This window comes from Sebastes umbrosus, chromosome 22, assembly GCF_015220745.1.
Source record: "Sebastes umbrosus isolate fSebUmb1 chromosome 22, fSebUmb1.pri, whole genome shotgun sequence".
NCBI classification, from domain to species: domain Eukaryota; kingdom Metazoa; phylum Chordata; class Actinopteri; order Perciformes; family Sebastidae; genus Sebastes; species Sebastes umbrosus.
Genome location: NC_051290.1, coordinates 23,187,287 through 23,208,201, shown reverse-complemented (window position 1 = coordinate 23,208,201; position 20,915 = coordinate 23,187,287). Strand labels below are relative to the sequence as shown.

The following is a 20,915-nucleotide window of genomic DNA, read 5'->3' as shown; positions in this document are numbered from 1 at the left end:
ACGCTTGATACTTATATAATAACAATAATAACTGCACTTTTCTTAGTTACAAAGATTTTGACATGAGAGATCAAATTAAAGAGTAAAACAACATAAATGAGAATAGTGATAATATAATTTGACCCATATATTTTAAAATGTTTTACACCAAAAGAAGTATTCTTAATAAATTGATAATAATGAATACTTACCCCTCTGCTGGGCATCTGCTCCATCTAAGTCAGTAAAAACGTACTAATAATAATAATAATTTAAAGTTAAACGCGAGACGAGTGGAGGATCTGCAAACTGGTGATCCACTGTGATTTAGCGCCAAAAGTCACAGCTTAATATTTTCTATTCGCTGTGATTCAAACAATTCTGACAGCTGTGCTGGCACATCTACATGGACACTCCCCTCTGACATACACAACTTGAGGGAAGGAAAAAAGGGGAAAGTGTAGAGGTCAAAGGTCAGAGTGCAAAAAGGGACAGAAAGACTGGGGAAAGATGGAGAAAAGTGCAAGTGAGATACAGCGGCAGTTATCCAGCATATCAGAGACACTGTTTCTGGGCAGACAGAGTTTTTTTACAAACTTCTATGAAATTCACTAAACCAAAAACCAAGATGGAGACGGACAAAAACCAAGATGGAGACGGAAAAAACCAAGATGGAGACGGACGAAAACCAAGATGGAGACGACTAAAAACCAAGATGGAGACGGCCAAAAAACAAAATGGAGACGACTAAAAACCAAGATTTCTCGAACAGATTATAAGAATGTTATAAAAAGTATATCGCCGAAATTACTATTTCTTATTAAAAATGCATTGTTATATGGTCCTTTAAACGGAAAAATCCCCAAGCTCCTAATTGGTGGGAAGGAACTCGTTAACTGCACATGTAATAATCGTCATATCAAGAAAGTTTTGATTTCAGATAAGAGTTATTTTCCCAAATCAATGCTGTTATGGAAACTTAACTTTCCAGATATCTTAGTAGAAAAAGTATGGTCTGCCCCAAATAATTTCCTCATTCCAAATAAAATAAAAGAGGTCCACACGAAGATATTGCATAGATATTGCCCATGCAATAAGTTTTTACATAAATTGAATGTGCTCCTTCTGTAAAACAGAATCTGAATCCATATCTCACTTATTCTATGAATGTACATTCTCTCTAGAGTCTTGGGTCGAAGTCTCCCTACAGGTTTATACAAACTGTAATATATTAACACCAATATTGGAAGACATGGTCTTGTTTTTAAACTGTAATACAAAATCTCATTTTATTAACAATTCTATTAAGCTTTTGTGTCTTGTCTGTAAATACCATATACATAAAGCTAGAGTTCTTCAAGCAACCCCAAATTTCCACTTATTTTGTGTTGAATTGCAATATCTCTTTGATTCTGTCTCCAAGATCACTACAAACAAAAAAGCTATTTTGAGATTCCAAATATACAAAATAAATATTATGTAAAGAAAATATTAACAAATGAACTATATCATTTTAAAATATCTAGTCATTTCCCTTGTACTAAATGTCATCATGTCCCTTATTTTTATTTAATATATGTTTTTATTTTATGTAACTTTATTTGATCTCTTTTCTGTCTTTAGTCTCATGTTGTCCATGTTGATGATTCATAAGTTATGATGTTATATCTTCATTTTCTTGTTCCGTGTAAACTGTATTGTTGAAAGAATTCAATATTAAAAAAAAAAAACTTCTGCCTGAAAGCAAGCAGCCATTTTGTTTCACAAATTACTGGCGTAAATCTGCTGCCTTAGCAACAGTAACTAAGGGGGCGGGGGTGAGAGAGCAGCGAGACGTTGCGGCATCCCGAGTCCACGGAGGCTCCGTGAGATTTGTAGCGGACAGAATCCAGAGAGTCAACAGTCTGGAGGAAGTCAGACCAGGGAAGGTCATCATATGCTCAGATTCTACGGCAGCACTAATGGCACTGAAGGGGGCGGGGGGAAGTGAGGCCAGGCCGGATCTAGTTGTTGACATTTTGACGAAGTTAAATCAAGTCTCTAAATTGGGGAACACTGTTGTGTTTTTATGGGTCCCAGCACATGTAGGAGTACAAGGGAATGAGGAGGCTGATGAGGCAGCAAAAAGAGCTGTCAACAGAAGGACAGTAGATCTGGAAGTGCTGTGTGGAAGGGCAGAGTGTAAGAGCTTAATACGGCAAGGAATAGCTAAACTATAGGACTATGAAGAGTCAACAGTCACAGCGGAGACCTGCTGGATCTCAGAGACCAGGACCAGGAGCACTACAAGAGCAGAATGGAGGATGAGCAGCAGAACCCGGACCAGCGGAGCAACAAGGTCCCCAGAAGACCAACAGCAGGCTCGTCCTATGATCCCACCGATGTTCAGGTCAGTGTTCATGACGTCATGGCTTCAAGTCGGCCATTTTGGAGATACTGAACGGAAACAACGCAGCTGTTCCTGATTGTTGTTGCTATAAACGTCAATTATTGAACCTTTTCACCGTATTCCGGTGTTTGGGTTTATCAAGCGACGAGACAGGAAGAGAAGACGTAGCTGACCTCGTGAAGGCCTCTTTGTTTAATATCAGTGCTCGAAGTGGGCCTGAGGCCTGAGGCCTGGACTAGGAAGCAGGGTTTGGGGTTAGCGAGCTAACCCCAGGGTTAACCCTTCAGGGGTTTCAGTACTGATGTTACGTGCTGTGTCGAGACTTCGGAGCGCATGTCGAGTAATTCACAAAGTTTTCCGTGAAGCGCGAGGCTCGTATCGTTTTAGACCAATGACATCACTGAAGACGCCTGTTGAGAACTTGTTCTTCCTGAATAAAACCGGAAACTGTGTCCCATCTATCATTTTCCTGTTCCTGAGTTCCACGAGCACATTCAATGTCCTCTGCCCGGTTAAACCACTGCCACACATCTGGAACACATCTGCCTGTTTTACACTATTTGACCAATAGGTGGTTTCATATGATTATTGATTATATGTTTATTGATTGCCCTTTTTTCACAAGACAAAGTGTCAACAATATTCCTTCTGTATTGTTATTTTACAGGTGTTGAAGGAGTGTTCCATCCCGCTGACACGTGTCAGGATCAGCAGTGTGATGTTGGCTGCGATGGACGCCGTTAGAAGCTCAGCAGCTGTTCCAAAAGGCCAAAAGGTCATCTCAGGTTCATTTTCTCTGTTAGATGAGGCCTTTTATACAGTATATACTGGAAAAACAAAGTTTGGAAACTTGTGTTTGGTGGATTATTTCTCTGTTGTTACAATGGTAATGGTCATTGTATTTTACACCGTTGGAAAGCCTGTTTATTTACCTTCGCAATGATGTCCAACTTGTAAGGATCATGTATTTGTGGGATGAGCAGCACAGCTGATTATGTGGGTAGCGCACAAGAAAAATTTGCCAAAATGCTCTGCCAATGGTAAACAGTGTATTCTCATAATGCTTCCAGGAAGCCTGCAATGACTGCCCTTCACCGTCAGGCCCATTTGCGCTGGTGTCGACAACACAGACAATGGAACCTGAACATGTGGGGGAATGTCGTGTTCAGTGATGAGTCCATGTTCTGTCTGCAAAAGTTGGATGGCAGGGTCAAAGTATGGAGACGACGTGGAGAACGCTATGCTGATTGTTGCACCGATGGAGTAACAGCTTTTAGTGGGGGCAGTGTCATGGTGTCGGGGGGCATCTCCCTCACTGGCAAAACAAGGCTTGTCATCATTGAAGGCCATCTCAATGCAGTGAGATATCGGGATGAGATTCTGCAGCCAGTGGCGATCCCATATCTCCAAAATCTGGGACCTAACTTCATCCTCCAAGATGACAACGCTCGCCCCCACAGAGCCAGGGTTATCACAGACTACCTCCACAATGTGGGAGTAGAGAGAATGGAACGGCCTGCCAAGAGTCCACACCTCAACCCAATTCAACACTTGTAGGATCAACTTGGGTGACGTGTTAGAGTGACCAACACAACCTCGTTGGCTGACCTGCAATGAATCCTGGTTGAGGAATGGAACGCCATCCCACATCAACGTGTGACCAGGTTGGTGACCAGCTTGAGGTGGAGGTGCCAGGCTGTTGTGGCTGCGTATGGATCTTCCACCGCTACTGAGGCTCCTGACGGTGTATTAAATGAATAAAATGTAAAATTGCCAATATGTCTTGTTTGTTCCTTGTTACTGATAGAGAGTTCAATCATCCAATCCACCAAACAACTCAAAACAAGAGTCAATACCAACAGGATAATACACTGTTTACCATTGACAGAGCATTTTGGCAAATTTTTCTTGGGCGCTACCCACATAATCAGCTGTGCTGCTCATCCCACAAATGCATGATCCTTACAAGTTGGACATCATTGCGAAGGTAAATAAACAGGCTTTCCAACGATGTAAAATACAATGCCAATTAGCATTGTAACAACAGAGAAATAATCGACCAAACACAAGTTTCCGAACTTTGTTTTTCCAGTTTATATTAAAGTGCTCAGGTACTCTGTCCACTACCTGTTCAGGTACTCTGTACACTACCTGAACATAGTGGTGTATTTAGCAGCTACAGAGACAGATATTTCCCTAAGTAGTTGGTAGAGACCAAAAGCAGAAATCAGAATCAGGTTTACACATACAAGGAATTTGCCTTATTTGTTTTGGTGCATAACAATAAACATAGTAAGAGAAATAAAAAAAATAATAACAAGCACTGTGCTGGTAAAGCCAAGACACAACTATAGAATAGAAAAAATACAATAAGGACATAAAATACTTCTATCTGTAATAACTATGTATGTGATTTAAAATTAAAGAGCTGAACAGTTTTGTGTATGAATCACAGTATGAATGTACATCTATTTTTTTACTGGGCTATGTAGGAGATGAGGTCTCTACCTCAATGTTTTTCTGAGTTAAAATAAATTGAATGATTGACTGACTTAGTGCGTGGTATGGGTTAATCTTCAACTATATTGGTCTTACATTTCCCATAATGCAACTCCATAATGGGGATGTCGCCTGATAATTAATAAATGTCAAGGGGGCGTCAGTGGAGACCAATCAAATGTCTACAGAGGGACACGGCCCTGCAGTTGGTTGTCACAGGTGGTAGTGCATTAGTCAGACTGGAACATTGTGGGTTATGTTCCACTGACCCACTCTAAATGTTCTTTATGGTTCTAGATAGGTCACTCCACCATGGCATCTCACTGACTCTCTCTCTCTCTCTCTCTCTCTCTCTCTCTCTCTCTCTCTCTCTCTCTCTCTCTCTCTGTCTGTATGTCTGTTGCTATAGAAAAGGAGAAGAAGAAAAGGACTGATTCATCGGAAAGTTCACACTGGAGAGAAACCCTACAGCTGTGATGAATGTGGAAAAACATTCACTTTTCAGCGTTCCCTCAAAATCCACCAACGCATTCACACTGGAGAGAAACCGTACAGCTGTGATGAATGTGGAGCAGCTTTCACTCAATCAGCTCACCTGAAAACACATCAATGCATTCACACTGGAGAGAAACCCTACAGTTGTGATGAATGTGGAGCAGCTTTCACTCAATCAGGTTACCTGAGAGTACATCGAAGCATCACACTGGAGAGAAACCCTACAGCTGTGATGAATGTGGAGCAGCTTTCACTACATCAAGTTACCTGAAAACACATCAACGCATTCACACTGGAGAGAAACCCTACAGCTGTGATGAATGTGGGAAAACTTTCACTTTTCAGAGTTCCCTCAAAATCCACCAATGCTGTCACACAGGAGAGAAACTGTACCGGTGTGACCAATATGGTAAAACTTTTTCTCTGGATAGTTCCCTGAAAGTCCACCAACGCATTCACACTGGAGAGAAACCGTACAGCTGTGATGTATGTGGAGCAGCTTTCACTACATCGGTTGCCCTGAAAATACATCAATGCATTCACCCTGGAGAGAAACCCTACAGCTGTGATGAATGTGGAGCAGCTTTCACTCAATCAGGTGACCTGAAAATACATCAACGCATTCACACTGGAGAGAAACCCTACAGCTGTGATGAATGTGGAGCAGCTTTCACTACAGCAAGCGTCCTGAAAATACATTAACGTATTCACACTGGAGAGAAACCGCACAGGTGTGACCAATGTGGGACAACTTTTGCTGATCGTAGTTCCCTTAAAAAACATCAACTCATTCACACTGGAGAGAAACCGTATTGGTGTGACCAATGTGGTAAAAGCTTTTTCTCAGGGTAGTGCCCTTAAAAGACACCAACTCATTCACTCCGGACAGAAAACGTACTGGTGTGGCCAATGTGGTAAAACCTTTTCTCGGGGTTGTTACCTTAAAGTCCACCAACGCATTCACACTGGAGAGAAACCGTACTGGTGTGACCAATGTGGTAAAACTTTTTCTCAGGAGAGTTCCCTTAAATCCCACCAACGTCTTCACACTGCATCGTTGTGAACATGTTTTACAGCCTAGCTAGCTGTCTCATCCTGCCTCCTAGCTCCTGGCTACAACTTCATACTTGGACCACCAGAAACTTTCCAGTGGGACTCCATTATTAGCTGAACTGTCAGAACATCTGGAAGAGTCTTCCAATCACAAGGAGGGAGAACCAGCCACAAACCTTTAAACATTTTAAAGGTAAATTGTGGTTTATTTCAACCTGACGTATTTCCCATAAATGTAACCGTTGTGACTCTGTGGGTCACACTAACTTTGCACTCAGCATCTCTATTATAGAGATTCAGGGAACCAAGGACTAGTGCAGAACATTGATATCAGGGACAGCTGCTCGAGCCTCCTACAACTCTCCAAATTAACTGACTCGGTCAGATTCAGTGACAACAAGTTAGCGTGACCAATACAGTCACAATGGACACGTTTATGGGAAATACATCAGGTAGAAATAAAGTAGAAGTTTCCTTTGAGATATCTGCTGGTACACCCTAATGACAGGACATTCACCTTCGACACCAGAGACCATCTTTGAACAGAGACAGGGGTTACCAGAAAGTAAAAATACGCGATTGTGACATCTGTATTAATGCTTTCTAGTCGCCGATCCCTGATAACGCTGTGAACAACAAATCCATGTTGAAATCTGCAGGACGAGAGCTAGTTAACGGGAGGTGCCATTGAGTTACATTATAATGCGTTCAGGCTCTATTCAGTAAAAATTAGTAAAAATGTGCACTGTCAGAAGAAAAACTTGTTTCTTTAAACTGTCATGTATGAATTCATTGAAGCAATCATGATAGTATCACTCATATCATATATTCTCTTTCTGATTTTTAACCAACTATTGGTATAATCTATTAATCATTGTATTTCATTTACATTTGTATTTCATTTCATTTTGATTATTCATAATTTATAATTGAGTTACTTAACTTTTGTTACCTTATCCTTGGTTCATTATATTTTACTGTGTGATTTTTATGATGTAGAAGAAAGAATAAGAGGCATCTTGCCTAAAATATGAGGGTTAAAGAACAGAATGTTCACTTTAAGGGTGTTCAAACTGTTAGAAGAGATTTGACTTGAGAAAAGAAGGTTTTACCTTAATTTTTACATTTGTGTTTTTTTACTTTGTGTTATCTTATACATGTAATCCCATACACCAAGCATTTAATCAGCATTGTGTTCATGACCTTCTGCTGAGGACCCCTCGCCTTGGCAGGAAACACCTGCATCTGAGGCGCTGAATCCAGAAAATTGTGGTTACCAGGTTTTGAGTGCAAACATATAAAAAGGAGCCCTGGAGACAGCTCCGGGGCTCTCGCTCCAGACCTCTACAACGGGCTGTGGCCGAATCAGAAGCTGCAGAAATACCATTTTGGGAGATTTCGCACTTTGCAAAACTTTTCTTCGGTGAAAGTTGATAGTTCTTGGAAGGTGAGGAATTGCATACTACATATATATTTAAGTTAAACATTATGTAATAAATATATATATATAAATTGGATATTATTTAATAAATATATATATATAAATTGCTCATAATATAATAAATATATATATAAATTGGTCATAATTTTATATAAATATATTTAAATTGAACATTATGTAATAAATGGGAGAATCTGGGAGTTATCTTCAATCAGGATATGTCCTTTAACTCTCACATAAAACAAACCTCAAGGACTGCCTTCTTTCATCTACGTAACATTGTGAAGATCAGACACATCCTGTGTCAAAATGATGCAGAAAAATTAGTCCATACATTTGTTACCTCTAGACTCGATTACTGCAATTCCTTATTATCAGGCTGCTCCAATAAGTCTCTTAAGACTCTCCAGTTGATCCAGAATGCTGCAGCATGTGTACTGACAAAAACTAGAAAAAGAGATCATATTACGCCTGTATTAGCTTCTCTGCACTGGCTGCCTGTAAAATCCAGAATATATTTTAAAATCGTCCTCCTCACCTACAAAGTGCTAAACGGTCAGGCCCCATCATATCTTAAAGAGCTCATAGTACCCTACTACCCCACTAGAGCACTGCGCTCACAGAATGCAGGGTTACTTGAGGTTCCTAGAGTCTCCAAAAGTAGAATGGGAGCGAGAGCCTTCAGCCATCAAGCTCCTCTTCTCTGGAACCAGCTCCCAGTTTCAGTCCGGGAGGCAGACACCGTCTCTACATTTAAGAGTAGGCTAAAGACTTTCCTCTTTGATAACGCTTATACTTAAGCTGCTATAGGCCTAGACTGCCGGGGGACTTCCTATGACACACTGTCATAAGGGACTTCCTACGACACACTGAGCTCCCCTCTCCTTCTGTATATACTCATGTCCCATGTCCATGTTGTTACTAACTTCATTCCTTCCCGGGAGTCCTTGTGCCTCCTTGTCTCGCAGCTAACCGTGGAGCGGGGTCACACCTGGAACGAGGTCATACCTGGAGTGGGATCACACTTGGAGCGGGGTTTCACCTGGATCTGGATGTCTCCGGTATTGTGGCTGCATCTGCTACCGCGTCCGGTGCCTGCTTGACACCAACTGCTACCATCATTAATTAACTACGTCTGTATGAGGGACTACCAATGCTAACGAGGGACTACCAACACTTAGTGACAATGTGGCAGCCTGGAGAATAACACTTCTCGGTCACTGCCAAAGACATCAAGAACTCCCAGCAAGCATGCTGATGCTGCGGGAACCAACGCACGGGCATCGATCACAGGGACGTCCAACACCAACACACATGGACGTACTGAGGAGAGATGCTTGTATTATCACTCTTTCCATCCACCACTATTGGTTTTGTGTTATCAGTCCTACTTGTATTAGCTATTACAGCTGCTAGGCTACTATTGTGCCTCTCTCTCTCTCTCTCTCTCTCTCTCTCTCTCTCTCTATATCCCCCCATCCGGTCTCGGCAGATGGTCGCCCGCCCTGCGCCCGGTTCTGCTCCAGGTTTCTTCCCAGTAACCGGGGAGTTTTTCCTGGCCACAGTACGCTTGGTGGATACTGTTGGGTCTCTAAACTATGGTGTACGGTCATAGACCTGCTCTATATATAAAGCGTCTTGAGATAACTTCTGTTGTGATTTGACGCTATACAAAAATAAATTGAATTGAATTGAATTGAATAAATATATATACATAAATTGCTCTTAATATAATATATATATATATATATATATATATAAATTGAATATTATGTAATAAATAATTGGTCATAATATAATAAATATATATATAAATTGGTCATAATATAATAAATATATATATAAATTGGTCATAATATAATAAATATATATAAATTAATTGGTCATAATATAATAAATATATATAAATTGGTCATAATATAATAAATATATATATATATAAATGGGTCATAATATATCATTGAGTGAATCTGGGACGCCGTGAATCACTGCTGAACCCTCTGGAGGTGTCGTGGGCCTCTCAGCGAAACAGCGAGGAAAGAGGGCACGCACTTGATAACCCAGAAGATGCCATCGCTCCGAAGATGCCATCGCTCCGTTTTGGTAAATTTTCATGGTGTTTTCATAAAAGTATAACCTAAGATAAATATATCATGTTTTTACACAGAATGTTCATATACTAGGGTATTTTGGTTAAAATATAAATCAATGTATCATTTATTCTTTCACACAAGCTAATGATAATATTACATAAAGTAATGTGTGTCTGATGCAGAAGATAGCAGTGCTGGAAACAAAGATTATCCGGCTCGAAGTGAATGCGGAAGTGAATGGACTATGTGGGAATGAAACCACTCTACCACTGACTCAAAACAGTGAACTGGAACAGGCTAATAGAAAGCTAATTAGCACCAACAAGACCACCAAGAATCAAGAAGGGGGCAATAAATCGACTAGTAGTCCTCCCTGGAACGCTCTTGGTGCAAAGCCAAAGTGTAAATCATGTCCCTGGGAAATGGGAGGAAAACTTACAGGCAGAACCCAGCACCCTCAGATATATGATGCGACCGGCTGGCCTGCATTAGCATCCGAGCATAGTGCCTCATCAACCCCTGTACAAAGTAAGGTCCAACCGTGGACAACTGTGAAAGGAAGGATGAGTAACAAACCTCCCCAACAAAGAAGTTTGCAACTGGAGAACAGATTTGCTCCACTGTTGCAGGACCCTGGATCTCGATCTGATGCCCTGGATAATCTCAACTCTTCACACAGCAGGGTAAGAACCAAAAGCAACTCTGAAGGTAAAAGGCTACAGGGAAAGCTAACAACTGGGCCTCAAACTCAAACTCTGATTGTGGGTGATGCTGCTGTTAAAGATGTGAAAAGCATGTGGAGTAAAGACATCAAAGTACTCTGTTTTCCCAAAGATATGGTCTCTGATCTGGCAGAAAGAATCCTGGATATTGTGACTGCACACCCAAATGTGAAAAATGTGGTATTGCACATTGGGTCGAATGATGTTGTGAAGCAACAGTCTGAAGTGCTGAAACGGGACTTTACTGGTCTGCTAAACACGGTCAGCTCTGTGAATGCTCAGGTGTTTATCAGTGGACCCCTGCCGCCAATCAGAAGAGGAGTCGAGAGATTCAGCAGGTTGCTGGGACTGAACACATGGCTTTCAACAGCATGCAAATCCCACTCAGTGCATTTTATTGACAATTTTAACTTTTTTTGGGACCGCAGACATCTCTTCAAGGCAGATGGACTCTGCCTAAACAAGTCAGGAGTAAAATTGTTCAACTCCAACCTATTCTACTTACTGCGTCATTCATCTGTTCCCTCTGCCAAGGACGCGAGACAAGAGGAATCACCACTGGAGGAAGACACAACACAATGTGCCAGGGGACCTCAAGGAGAATCATTTCACCCCCCACCACAAGCCAGCCCTGGGATACAGCAGAGACAAGAGGAGGCGTCCTCATCCTCGCTTATCACCCTTTCTCCCTCCTCCCCCCTCTTGGAGTTCACTGACCACATGAAGGAGCTGGTCAATGCTGGAACTAAACTTACTCCCCGCCCTACACCCATTTTCTCTCCCATGATCCCCCCACGAGGTCGACCTCGAACAACTTTGGCACTATCTCCACAAGCACGACACCTACCACCTCCATCCCCTCCACAATGGAATCAGCCTCTGTCTCCGCAGTCTGATAAGGATGTTCCTTTACAAAATGTTGCAAGCACAGATTGATATGTGCTGGGTCCAGGCTTCAAGGCTAATGATACACGTGACTGTTTCCAGGAAAAGCTGGGGCCCTGTGTGATGAGAGCTTCTTCTATCTCAGTTCTAATAAGTAGTAGAAAAAGAATGGTGAATCTGCAAAGAAACAGGAAGATTTTTACTGATTGTGCTAATTTATCAAATTTAGCATTGATTCCTTGCCAGCCAAACCATGTCCCAAAAAATAATAATAATGCTTCTAGCACATTAAAGCTAGCCCTGTTAAACGTCAGGTCTTTGGCAGGAAAAAGTTTTTTAATCAATGATTTTATTATTGAGCACAAGCTTGATTTTATGTTTTTAACTGAAACTTGGTTAGACCAAAATAACAGTGCAGCTGTTCTTATCGAGTCAACTCCTCCCAACTTTAGTTTTATGAGCGAAGCTAGAATGCATAAGAAAGGAGGTGGAGTTGCCATATTGTTTAATGATTCTCTCCAATGCAAACAGATATCTTATGGACATTTTGCTTCTTTTGAATATGTCGCTCTTCAGCTGAACTCCTCTTCTCGAGCTTTGTTTCTCAATATCTACAGGCCACCTAAATACTGTGCAAACTTTTTTGATGATTTTACTGAACTGCTGTCTGTAATTTGTGTTGACTTTGACTGTGTAGTCATTGTTGGTGATTTTAACATCCATGTTGACAACCAACAGGACAGAGGGGCCAAAGAACTGTGTCAGGTTCTTGATAACTATGGAATGAGTCAGCATGTGACAGAGCCCACACACAATAGGGGACACACTTTGGACTTAATCATATCAAAGGGCCTGAACATTTCCAAGGTTGTAGTGATGGATGTTGCTCTGTCTGATCATTCATGTGTATTCTTTGAGAGTACTCTTCCTGTGCACAGGAATGATAAGACAGAGGTAATCACAAAAAGGTATATCACTGAAAATACCAGTGATCAATTTGTTCAGGCTTTCTCTTCCACACCCACCCTCCCCTGGACCTCTGTCAATGAGCTTGTAGATAATTTCAATTCTAAAATGACAAATGTTATTGATACCATTGCACCCACCACGGTGAAGATTGTCTCTGGTAAGAAAAAATCTCCATGGAGAAATACCATGTTGGTAAGAAATGAAAAAAGAGAGTGTCGAAAAGCTGAACGCCAGTGGCGGAAAACAAATCTACAAGTTCATTATGACATCTATAAAGAGAGACTTTGCATTTATAATTCAGAACTGAAAAATGCAAGGCGGTCCTTCTTCTCTGACATCATCACCAAAAACAATAACAATGCACGTTCCCTGTTTGCTACTGTCGACAGGCTAACAAACCCTCCTGTGTCAGTAGCCTCTGAACTTTTATCCTCCAGGGCCTGCAATGAATTTGCTTCCTTTTTTACAGAAAAAATTCACAAAATCAGACAAGCAGTCACTTCCTCCATAGCAGGTACAGGATGTTTGTTTCCCCTGCGTCCACTTAAACCTGGTGCAAATACCATGACACAGTTTTATCCAATAAATCAGACATACCTGGAGGAAATCATACAACATCTAAAATCCTCCTCATGCTGCCTTGACATTCTGCCAACAGGCCTTTTCAAAAAAGTATCAGATTGTATGGTCTCAGAGCTTTTACAGATTGTTAATGCATCTCTTGTTTCAGGAGTGTTCCCACAGGCCCTGAAAACTGCTGTCATCAAACCACTCCTCAAAAAGAACAATCTGGACTCATCAATAGTAAATAATTACAGACCGATATCAAATCTTCCATTCTTGTCTAAAATAATTGAAAAAACAGTTTTTCAAAAATTAAATAGCTTTCTGGCACTAAACAACTCTTTTGATGTCTTCCAGTCAGGTTTTCGACGAAACCACAGCACTGAGACTGCTCTTGTTAAGGTCTTCAATGACATCCGATTGAACACAGACAGTGGTAGAACTACGGTTTTAGTTTTACTGGATCTCAGTGCTGCATTCGACACGGTTGACCATAATATATTACTAGACCGACTGGAAAACTGGGTGGGTATTTCTGGCATAGCACTCAGCTGGTTTAAATCCTACCTAAAAGACAGGGACTTCTTTGTGTCTATAGGTAATTGCAAATCTGAGCTGAACAAAATCACATGCGGAGTTCCCCAAGGCTCCATCTTGGGGCCTCTTTTGTTTAACATCTACATGCTCCCACTGGGTCAGATTTTTGATAACAACAAAATAAATTACCATAACTATGCAGACGACACACAAATTTACATAACTCTATCACCAGGAGACTACAGTCCAATACAAGCACTGAGTGAGTGCATTGAACAAGTCAATAATTGGATGTGCCAGAACTTTCTTCAGCTGAACAAAGACAAAACTGAGGTTGTAGTTTTTGGAGCCAAAAAAGAAAGATTAAAGGTCAGTGCTCACCTACAATCTGTGATGTTAAAAAGCTCAGACCAAGCCAGAAACCTTGGTGTAGTCATGGACTCAGACCTGAGCTTTAACAGCCATATTAAGACAATTACAAAGACAGCCTTCTATCACCTGAAGAATATAAGAAGAATTAGAGGACTGATGTCTCAGCAGGATTTGGAAAAACTAGTACATGCATTTATCTTCAGCCGACTTGACTACTGTAACGGCGTCTTTACCGGTCTTCCTAAAAAATCGATCAGACAGCTGCAGCTGATTCAGAATGTTGCTGCTAGAGTCCTCACTAAGACCAAGAAAGTGGATCACATCAGTCCAGTTCTGAAGTCTCTACACTGGCTGCCTGTCTCTCAGAGAATTGATTTCAAAATACTGCTGCTGGTTTACAAAGCACTAAATGGTTTAGGGCCAAAATACATTTCTGATCTTCTGCTGTGTTATGAACCATCCAGACCTCTCAGGTCATCTGGATCAGGTCTGCTTAGTGTCCCCAGAGTCAGAACTAAACATGCAGAAGCAGCATTCAGTTTTTATGCACCAAATATCTGGAACAAGCTCCCAGAAACCTGCAGGACCGCTCCAACTCTCACTTCTTTTAAAACAAAGCTTAAAACTTTCCTGTTTGCGGGTGCCTTTTATTCTGACACTGCACTATAACTTTTACTCTTTTGAGTTTTATGCAATTTTAGCTTCTATCCTAGCTTTTATTTTTAGCTTGTTTTTATTTTCTAATCTTTAATGTTTTAATGTTTTTATGTTTTTATAACTGTTTTAATTATTTCTTAATGTTCTTTTGCATTTTGTCGCAATGTTCTTGAATGTTTCTGTAAAGCACTTTGAATTGCCCTGTTGTTGAAATGTGCTATACAAATAAAGCTGCCTTGCCTTGCCTTGCCTTGATGCATTAGTGAGGGAAAACACACTGCCACTCTAGTTGGGAGAAGTAGAGCATGGCAGGGGGTTTCTAGCAGAAGGATGAGGCCAGCAAGGCTCCAGCAAGCCTGCAGCATCAGATGCAACGTTACATCCAGGCTTGTAGACAAGTGCGAGGGGGGCGGGCGGTTTGCAAGCGAGTGGCGACACACGAACGAGGGCTGCTGCTGTAGGCAAGATGAGGAGGCTCTGAGATTTTACACCTTGAGCTGGTGGCGTGAATGGAGGAGGCTCGGGGTAAAACGTTCAGAATCGTAAATCTGTCAGAGGTGGGACCAAAATAAGTCAGAATCGCTGAGTTTGCAAGAAAATAATGAGTTTTGGGCATTTTGCCCACCGAGGGTAAAGAACATGTAAGAGAATTGTGAATGAAGCTCGTGGTGTATAAGGAGGACTGGTTTGTCACGTATCAGTTCGTCCTCCGTTCGAACTGATGACTCGTGTTTGTTTTTGGCGACAGAAATAAACACTTTTGCACCAAACTTTGAAAACTTCTCCAGTGCAGTTTTTGATCTAATTTTGAAGATTCCAGTAGACCTTAATTTTATAAGAAGTGTTGAAGATAAGAGAAGCAGTTTACTATCGGCCCGAGACGTTTTCTTGACCTTCAACAGCTCACTTGACCACCCTACTGAGTCGAGGCAGCAGGCCTATGGGTGAGCAACTGAAGGGATCCCAACAACTAGTCCTATGGAACAGATTCACCACAAACATTCAACATCAACACATGTGGAGATACATGGTTTTCACTGGACAGGAAGGGGATGAAAAACTGTCATCTGCAAAGTAACTAAAGCTGTCAGATAAATGTAGTGGAGTAAAAAGTACAATATTTCCCTCTGAGATGTAGTGGAGGAGAAGTAGGAAGTAGCACGAAATGGAAATACTCAAGTAAAGTACCTTGAATTAAGTATAGTACTAAAGTACTAAATGTACTTAGTTACCTTCCACCACTGAATATAATAAGGTTGATTAATAAAATCCTCTGTGTACCTGTTGTTTCCCTCCTGACCTCCAGGTGGCGACTTTCTGTCACTTTAAAGTGAAAAACCAGACCGGAAGTACTTGTAACCGGAAGTGTGGTTGTCCCTTTGTGATCTCGGGCTGGCGGCGGGATAGTTGTTCCGTTAGCTGACGAGCAGATTAGATCCGTTTCGAGGCGGCAGAGCTGCAGGTGAACCCGCACACACACAGGTCCATCCATCCATCCATCTGCAACCGCTTATCCCGTTAGGGGTCGCGGGGGGTCTGGAGCCGATCCCAGCCGACATCGGGCGAAGGCGGGGTACACCCTGGACAGGTCGCCAGTCCATCACAGGGCTGACACATAGAGACAGACAACCATTCACACTGACATTCACACCTACGGGCAATTTAGAGTCAACAATTAACCTAACCTGCATGTCTTTGGACTGTGGGAGGAAACCGGAGTACCCGGAGAAAACCCACGCTAACACGGAAAACATGCAAACTCCACACAGAAGGGCCCCAAGCCAGATTTGAACCTGCAACCCTCTAGCTGTGAGGCGCCAGTGCTAACCACTGCACCACCGTGCAGCCCACACACACAGGTAAACACTTTAATAACGTTTCTTTGATGTTAGCACGCTGGGCTAGCTGCGATGCTAACCAGCTAGTTAGCCTGTTAGCTTCGGCCTGCTGCTGTGTGGCTAACTGCTAGCGTAAACAGCTGGTCCAAACCTGTCTCTGTGAACTGTCTCTTTAACCAGATCACACACATTTAGGCTGCAGCTGTGTGACCTTTGATAGTTTCCATGGAAACCAGAGCATTCCTCAGAGAAGAGCTGCAGCTGTTTCCAGCAAACATGGACCATGTTATCAGCAATACGTGGATGGGAGTAAAACCAGAGGAGACAGCAGGACCTGAACATCTACGTGTGAGTCCAGGACAACAGAGTCCAGCAGTCAGAGTGGAGACCTGCTGGATCTCAGAGACCAGGACCAGGAGCCCGTTTCAGAAAGCAGCTTTAACAAACTCTGAGATGGAAAAGTTTTCAGTTCCAGAACAGCTGATCAGAGTTTGTTCAATCAAATGTGAGGATGAAAACAGCCTTCATCACTGGAGCTCCGATACTACGATTCACCATGGCAACAGGTAAATAAGAGGCAGAGCCTCCATCTGGATCCAGTCCACGTAGAGATATTAATGCATGGATATGCTGACTGTGTGTTAGACTGTAGCCTACATTACATTAAATAGATTTATTCAGCTTTAATGTGACGGGACAAAACACAGGAGAAGCAACCGAAGATGAAAAATATCAAATCTTTCCGTCAGAGACAGAGAGATGTGACTGTGAGCTCTAGTAGAATAATTTTATTTGGATCTCGGCTCAACAGCATTCATGAGGAAATAAAACACTAATCACACTTTCTGAAACAGAGACCAGGACCAAGGCCAGGAGCACTACAAGAGCGAAACGGAGGAGGACCAGCAGAACCCGGACCTGCGGAGCAACAAGGTCCCCAGAAAACCAGCAGCAGGCTCGTCCTCTGATCCCACCGATGTTCAGGTCAGTGTTCATGACTTCATGGCTTCATAACGACACCAAGAAGAGGAGAAAACAGCTCCAAATTTTCATCAATATCTACTGATGGGGGGCTGTATTAGTGTCAGAACTGCCTAAAAATGGCCTTGGGCACTCACATAAAGACCCTCTCCTTCTCAAAGTCCCGGACTGGATTTCAGTCCCAGTCCACCTCTGGACCATGGGACACACCCAGTTTTCTTCATCTCAGTATATGTGGAGGTAGAAGGAAGTTGAGTAACGTGACGTCATATCCGTTCCGTATCCGTCAACCAAAACAAACCTCAGAAAGTATAAAACGTTGGAGGGTCTGCGTTGATACGACCTGCACCCTCACATGTTAAATCCAGCGTGATAAACACTACACATCCAGTAAAGGATGGAAACACTGGGTGGTTGCAGTATGAGTGTAACACACACAAAAGAGTCTCTGAGGCAGCTCCGTTAAACTAGTCGACTGAGAGAAGTATGAAAGAATATGTTTTAGAGGGATTTTCTCTAAAACTTTCTCCCTGGAAGAGTTTGGATCAGTCTCCCGGACTGACCACACCCAGAAGGTAGAAAACGGCCAGACTCTGTTCAGCTGAGGAGACGGAGTCAGTGCGGATGGGCTCAGATCAGTCTCAATATTCACTAAAGAAGACAGAAGGAGTCACACATGGATTTGGTGATTTATATATAAATGAGTCTCTCCACAAAAATATTTATCAAAGCACACAAAAATAGTAATCGGCCACAAAAAAATCCACATAAAAAAATAAGGTTCACAAATATATTTCTGATGCACACTAATATGTCTTGTTTTAAACAAATGTAATAGAAACCCACAAATATATTGTAGAACCCAAACACTACAGACAGCAGGTTGGGACACCGTTCATAAATCACTAATTAATCGCACATTTTTTATCACTTCAAAATGCACCTTAAAGGGAGATTTATCAAGTTTTCAATAATAATGATAAATAATCGTGATCATCATTTTGGCCATAATCGTGCAGCCCTAATGGAAATTGATACATATCATTACGCCCCTGTTTATTGATTATATGTTTATTGATTGCCCTTTTTTCACAAGAAAAAGTGTCAACAATAGTCTTTCTGTATTCTTATTTTACAGGCGTTGAAGGAGTGTTACATCCCGCTGACACGTGTCAGGATCAGCAGTGCGATGTTGGCTGCGTTGGACGCCGTTGGACGCTCAGCAGCTGTTCCAAAAGGCCAAAAGGTCATCTGCAGGTTCATTTTCTCTGTTAGCTGAGGCCTTATATATATTAAAGTGTCCTCTTCTTCCTGAAATACTCTAAATTAATAAGCCAAGACTGCTGATATTGGCCAAAAGGAAAAATGCCTCAAATATGGCTTAAAAATCTTTATAGTGTATAGTATGCTGTACGTTAGCGTGCGGTACGTTAGCGTGCCGTACGTTTGTATGCTGTACGTTAGTTTGCCGTACCTGTACCTGCTGTACCTCCTCAGGTACTCTGTATACTACCTACTCAGGTACTCTGTGTACTACCTGCTCAGGTATTGAAATGAGGTCTCTACCTCAATGTGTTTCTGAGTTAAAATAAATTGAATGATTGAATGACTTAGTGCGTGGTTTGGGTTAATCTTCAACTATACTGGGTCTTACATTTCCCATAATGCAACTCCATAATGGAGATGTGGCCTGATTATTAATACATGTCAAGGGGGCGTCAGTGGAGACCAATCAAATGTCTACAGAGGGATACGGCCCTGCAGTTGGTTGTCACAGGTGGTAGTGCATTAGTCAGACTGGAACATTGTGGGTTATGTTCCACTGACATGCTCTAAATGTTCTTTATGGTTCTAGATAGGTCGCTTCACCATGGCATCTCACTGACTCTCTTTCTGTATGTCTGTTGCTATAGAAACAGAGAGGAAGAAAGAGACTGATTCATCAGAGAGTTCACACTGGAGAGAAACCCTACAGCTGTGATGAATGTGGAGCAGCTTTCACTAGATCTGGTCACCTGTAAACACATCAACGCATTCACACTGGAGAGAAACCCTACAGCTGTGATGAATGTGGAGCAGCTTTCACTCAATCAGGTACCCTGAAAACACATCAACGCATTCACACTGGAGAGAAACCCTACAGCTGTGATGAATGTGGAGCAGCTTTCACTGAATCTGGTAACCTGAAAATACGTCAACGCATTCACACTGGAGAGAAACCCTACAGCTGTGATGAATGTGGAGCAGCTTTTACTACATCAAGTAACCTGAAAACACATCAACGCATTCACACTGGAGAGAAACCGTACTGGTGTGACCAATGTGGCAAATCTTTTTCTCATGATAGTCACCTTAAAACACACCAACGTCTTCACACTGGAGAGAAACCGTACCGGTGTGACCAATGTGGTAAAACTTTTTCTAAGGGTGGTAACCTTAAAAGACACCAACTCATTCACACTGCATCGTTGTGAACATGTTTCAGAGCCTAGCTAGCTGTTTCCTTCTGCCTCCTCCACATGCTCTGATAGCTGTGTTGTCATATTCTCAGCTTCTCTGCACATTGAAGTCTGACCAACAGTAACTTCATGTTTTAAACAGCATGAATGTTATTGTGGCTACGACTACATACTGGCCTTTATTCCTGTAATATATTTTTTTCTTTACCATCCATTAATCTGTTGAATATTTTCTGGATGAATTGTTTTGAAACAACCAGAAACTGTTGACTGCAGTCGACCCCCTGGGCCTGTGCTCCGTAGACCCGTTCAACAATCCATCCACAAGTCGACAGCTGGAGAAAAATCAAGGAGGACATTCACATCCGACACCAGAGACCAGCTTTGAACAGAAAAAGGGGTTACCATCTCCCCCCGAATACAACCAGCTGTTATCATGTGACTGTGTTGGACTAGCGTCATGTGATGACAACTGAGGAAGTATAAGTGCTGAAGAAGGCCATGGGATATGGTCAAAAGCTCCACAAAGAGAGTATGTGAGCCTTGAGTTTAGAATGATTTATTCCAGATGTGATCCCATTATTGTTTTTATCTGCTTCATACATATTCTCTTGTTCTTATTGTTTCATAGTTCAACATTATATTTTCCCCCTTTGTGTAGTTTCATTGAATAATCTTTATTTTACATTTATATTCAGTTTTTATTTTCTTTGACTGAATGTGGTTTTCAATCTGTTTATGTTCTCATTAAATTAGTCGACACAAAGAGATGCTTTGACTCCTCATTTGAAACTGTTTCCATCTATCAATATTTGTTAAGCTGTTGTAATCGACGTTCTCAGCATTAACATTGTTTTAGGACTAAGTCGTGAGCTTATTGGACTCATTATCATTAATGATCTTACAGGAGTCAGATAATAAATGACCTCAGTAGTTAAAGCCCACACAGCAGCTGTGACTGACATTTTAAAATGTTCCTAAA

At 41.7% G+C, this 20,915-nt stretch overlaps 3 protein-coding genes across 3 annotated transcripts in view; 2 read left to right on the top strand and 1 right to left on the bottom strand.

Annotated features, from left to right (window-relative positions):
- The window catches only part of LOC119482256 (transcription factor 7-like), a 40,224-nt gene that overhangs the window by 3,963 nt on the left and 15,346 nt on the right, over positions 1-20,915 (bottom strand). The window lies entirely within an intron of this gene.
- Positions 3,099-20,620, top strand: LOC119482084 (zinc finger protein 665-like). Its single transcript, XM_037759486.1, is given in 4 exon segments — positions 3,099-3,143; positions 5,277-5,556; positions 5,559-6,143; positions 19,500-20,620. Coding segments are annotated over 4 exon segments (1,359 nt in total). The 3' UTR covers positions 19,949-20,620.
- LOC119482257 (zinc finger protein 37 homolog) lies at positions 16,030-19,500 on the top strand. Its single transcript, XM_037759762.1, has 5 exons — positions 16,030-16,137; positions 16,674-17,059; positions 17,348-17,477; positions 18,613-18,720; positions 19,388-19,500. The coding sequence occupies exons 2-5, from the start codon at positions 16,719-16,721 to the stop codon at positions 19,493-19,495; spliced, it is 687 nt and encodes a 228-aa protein (XP_037615690.1). The 5' UTR covers positions 16,030-16,137; positions 16,674-16,718; the 3' UTR covers positions 19,496-19,500.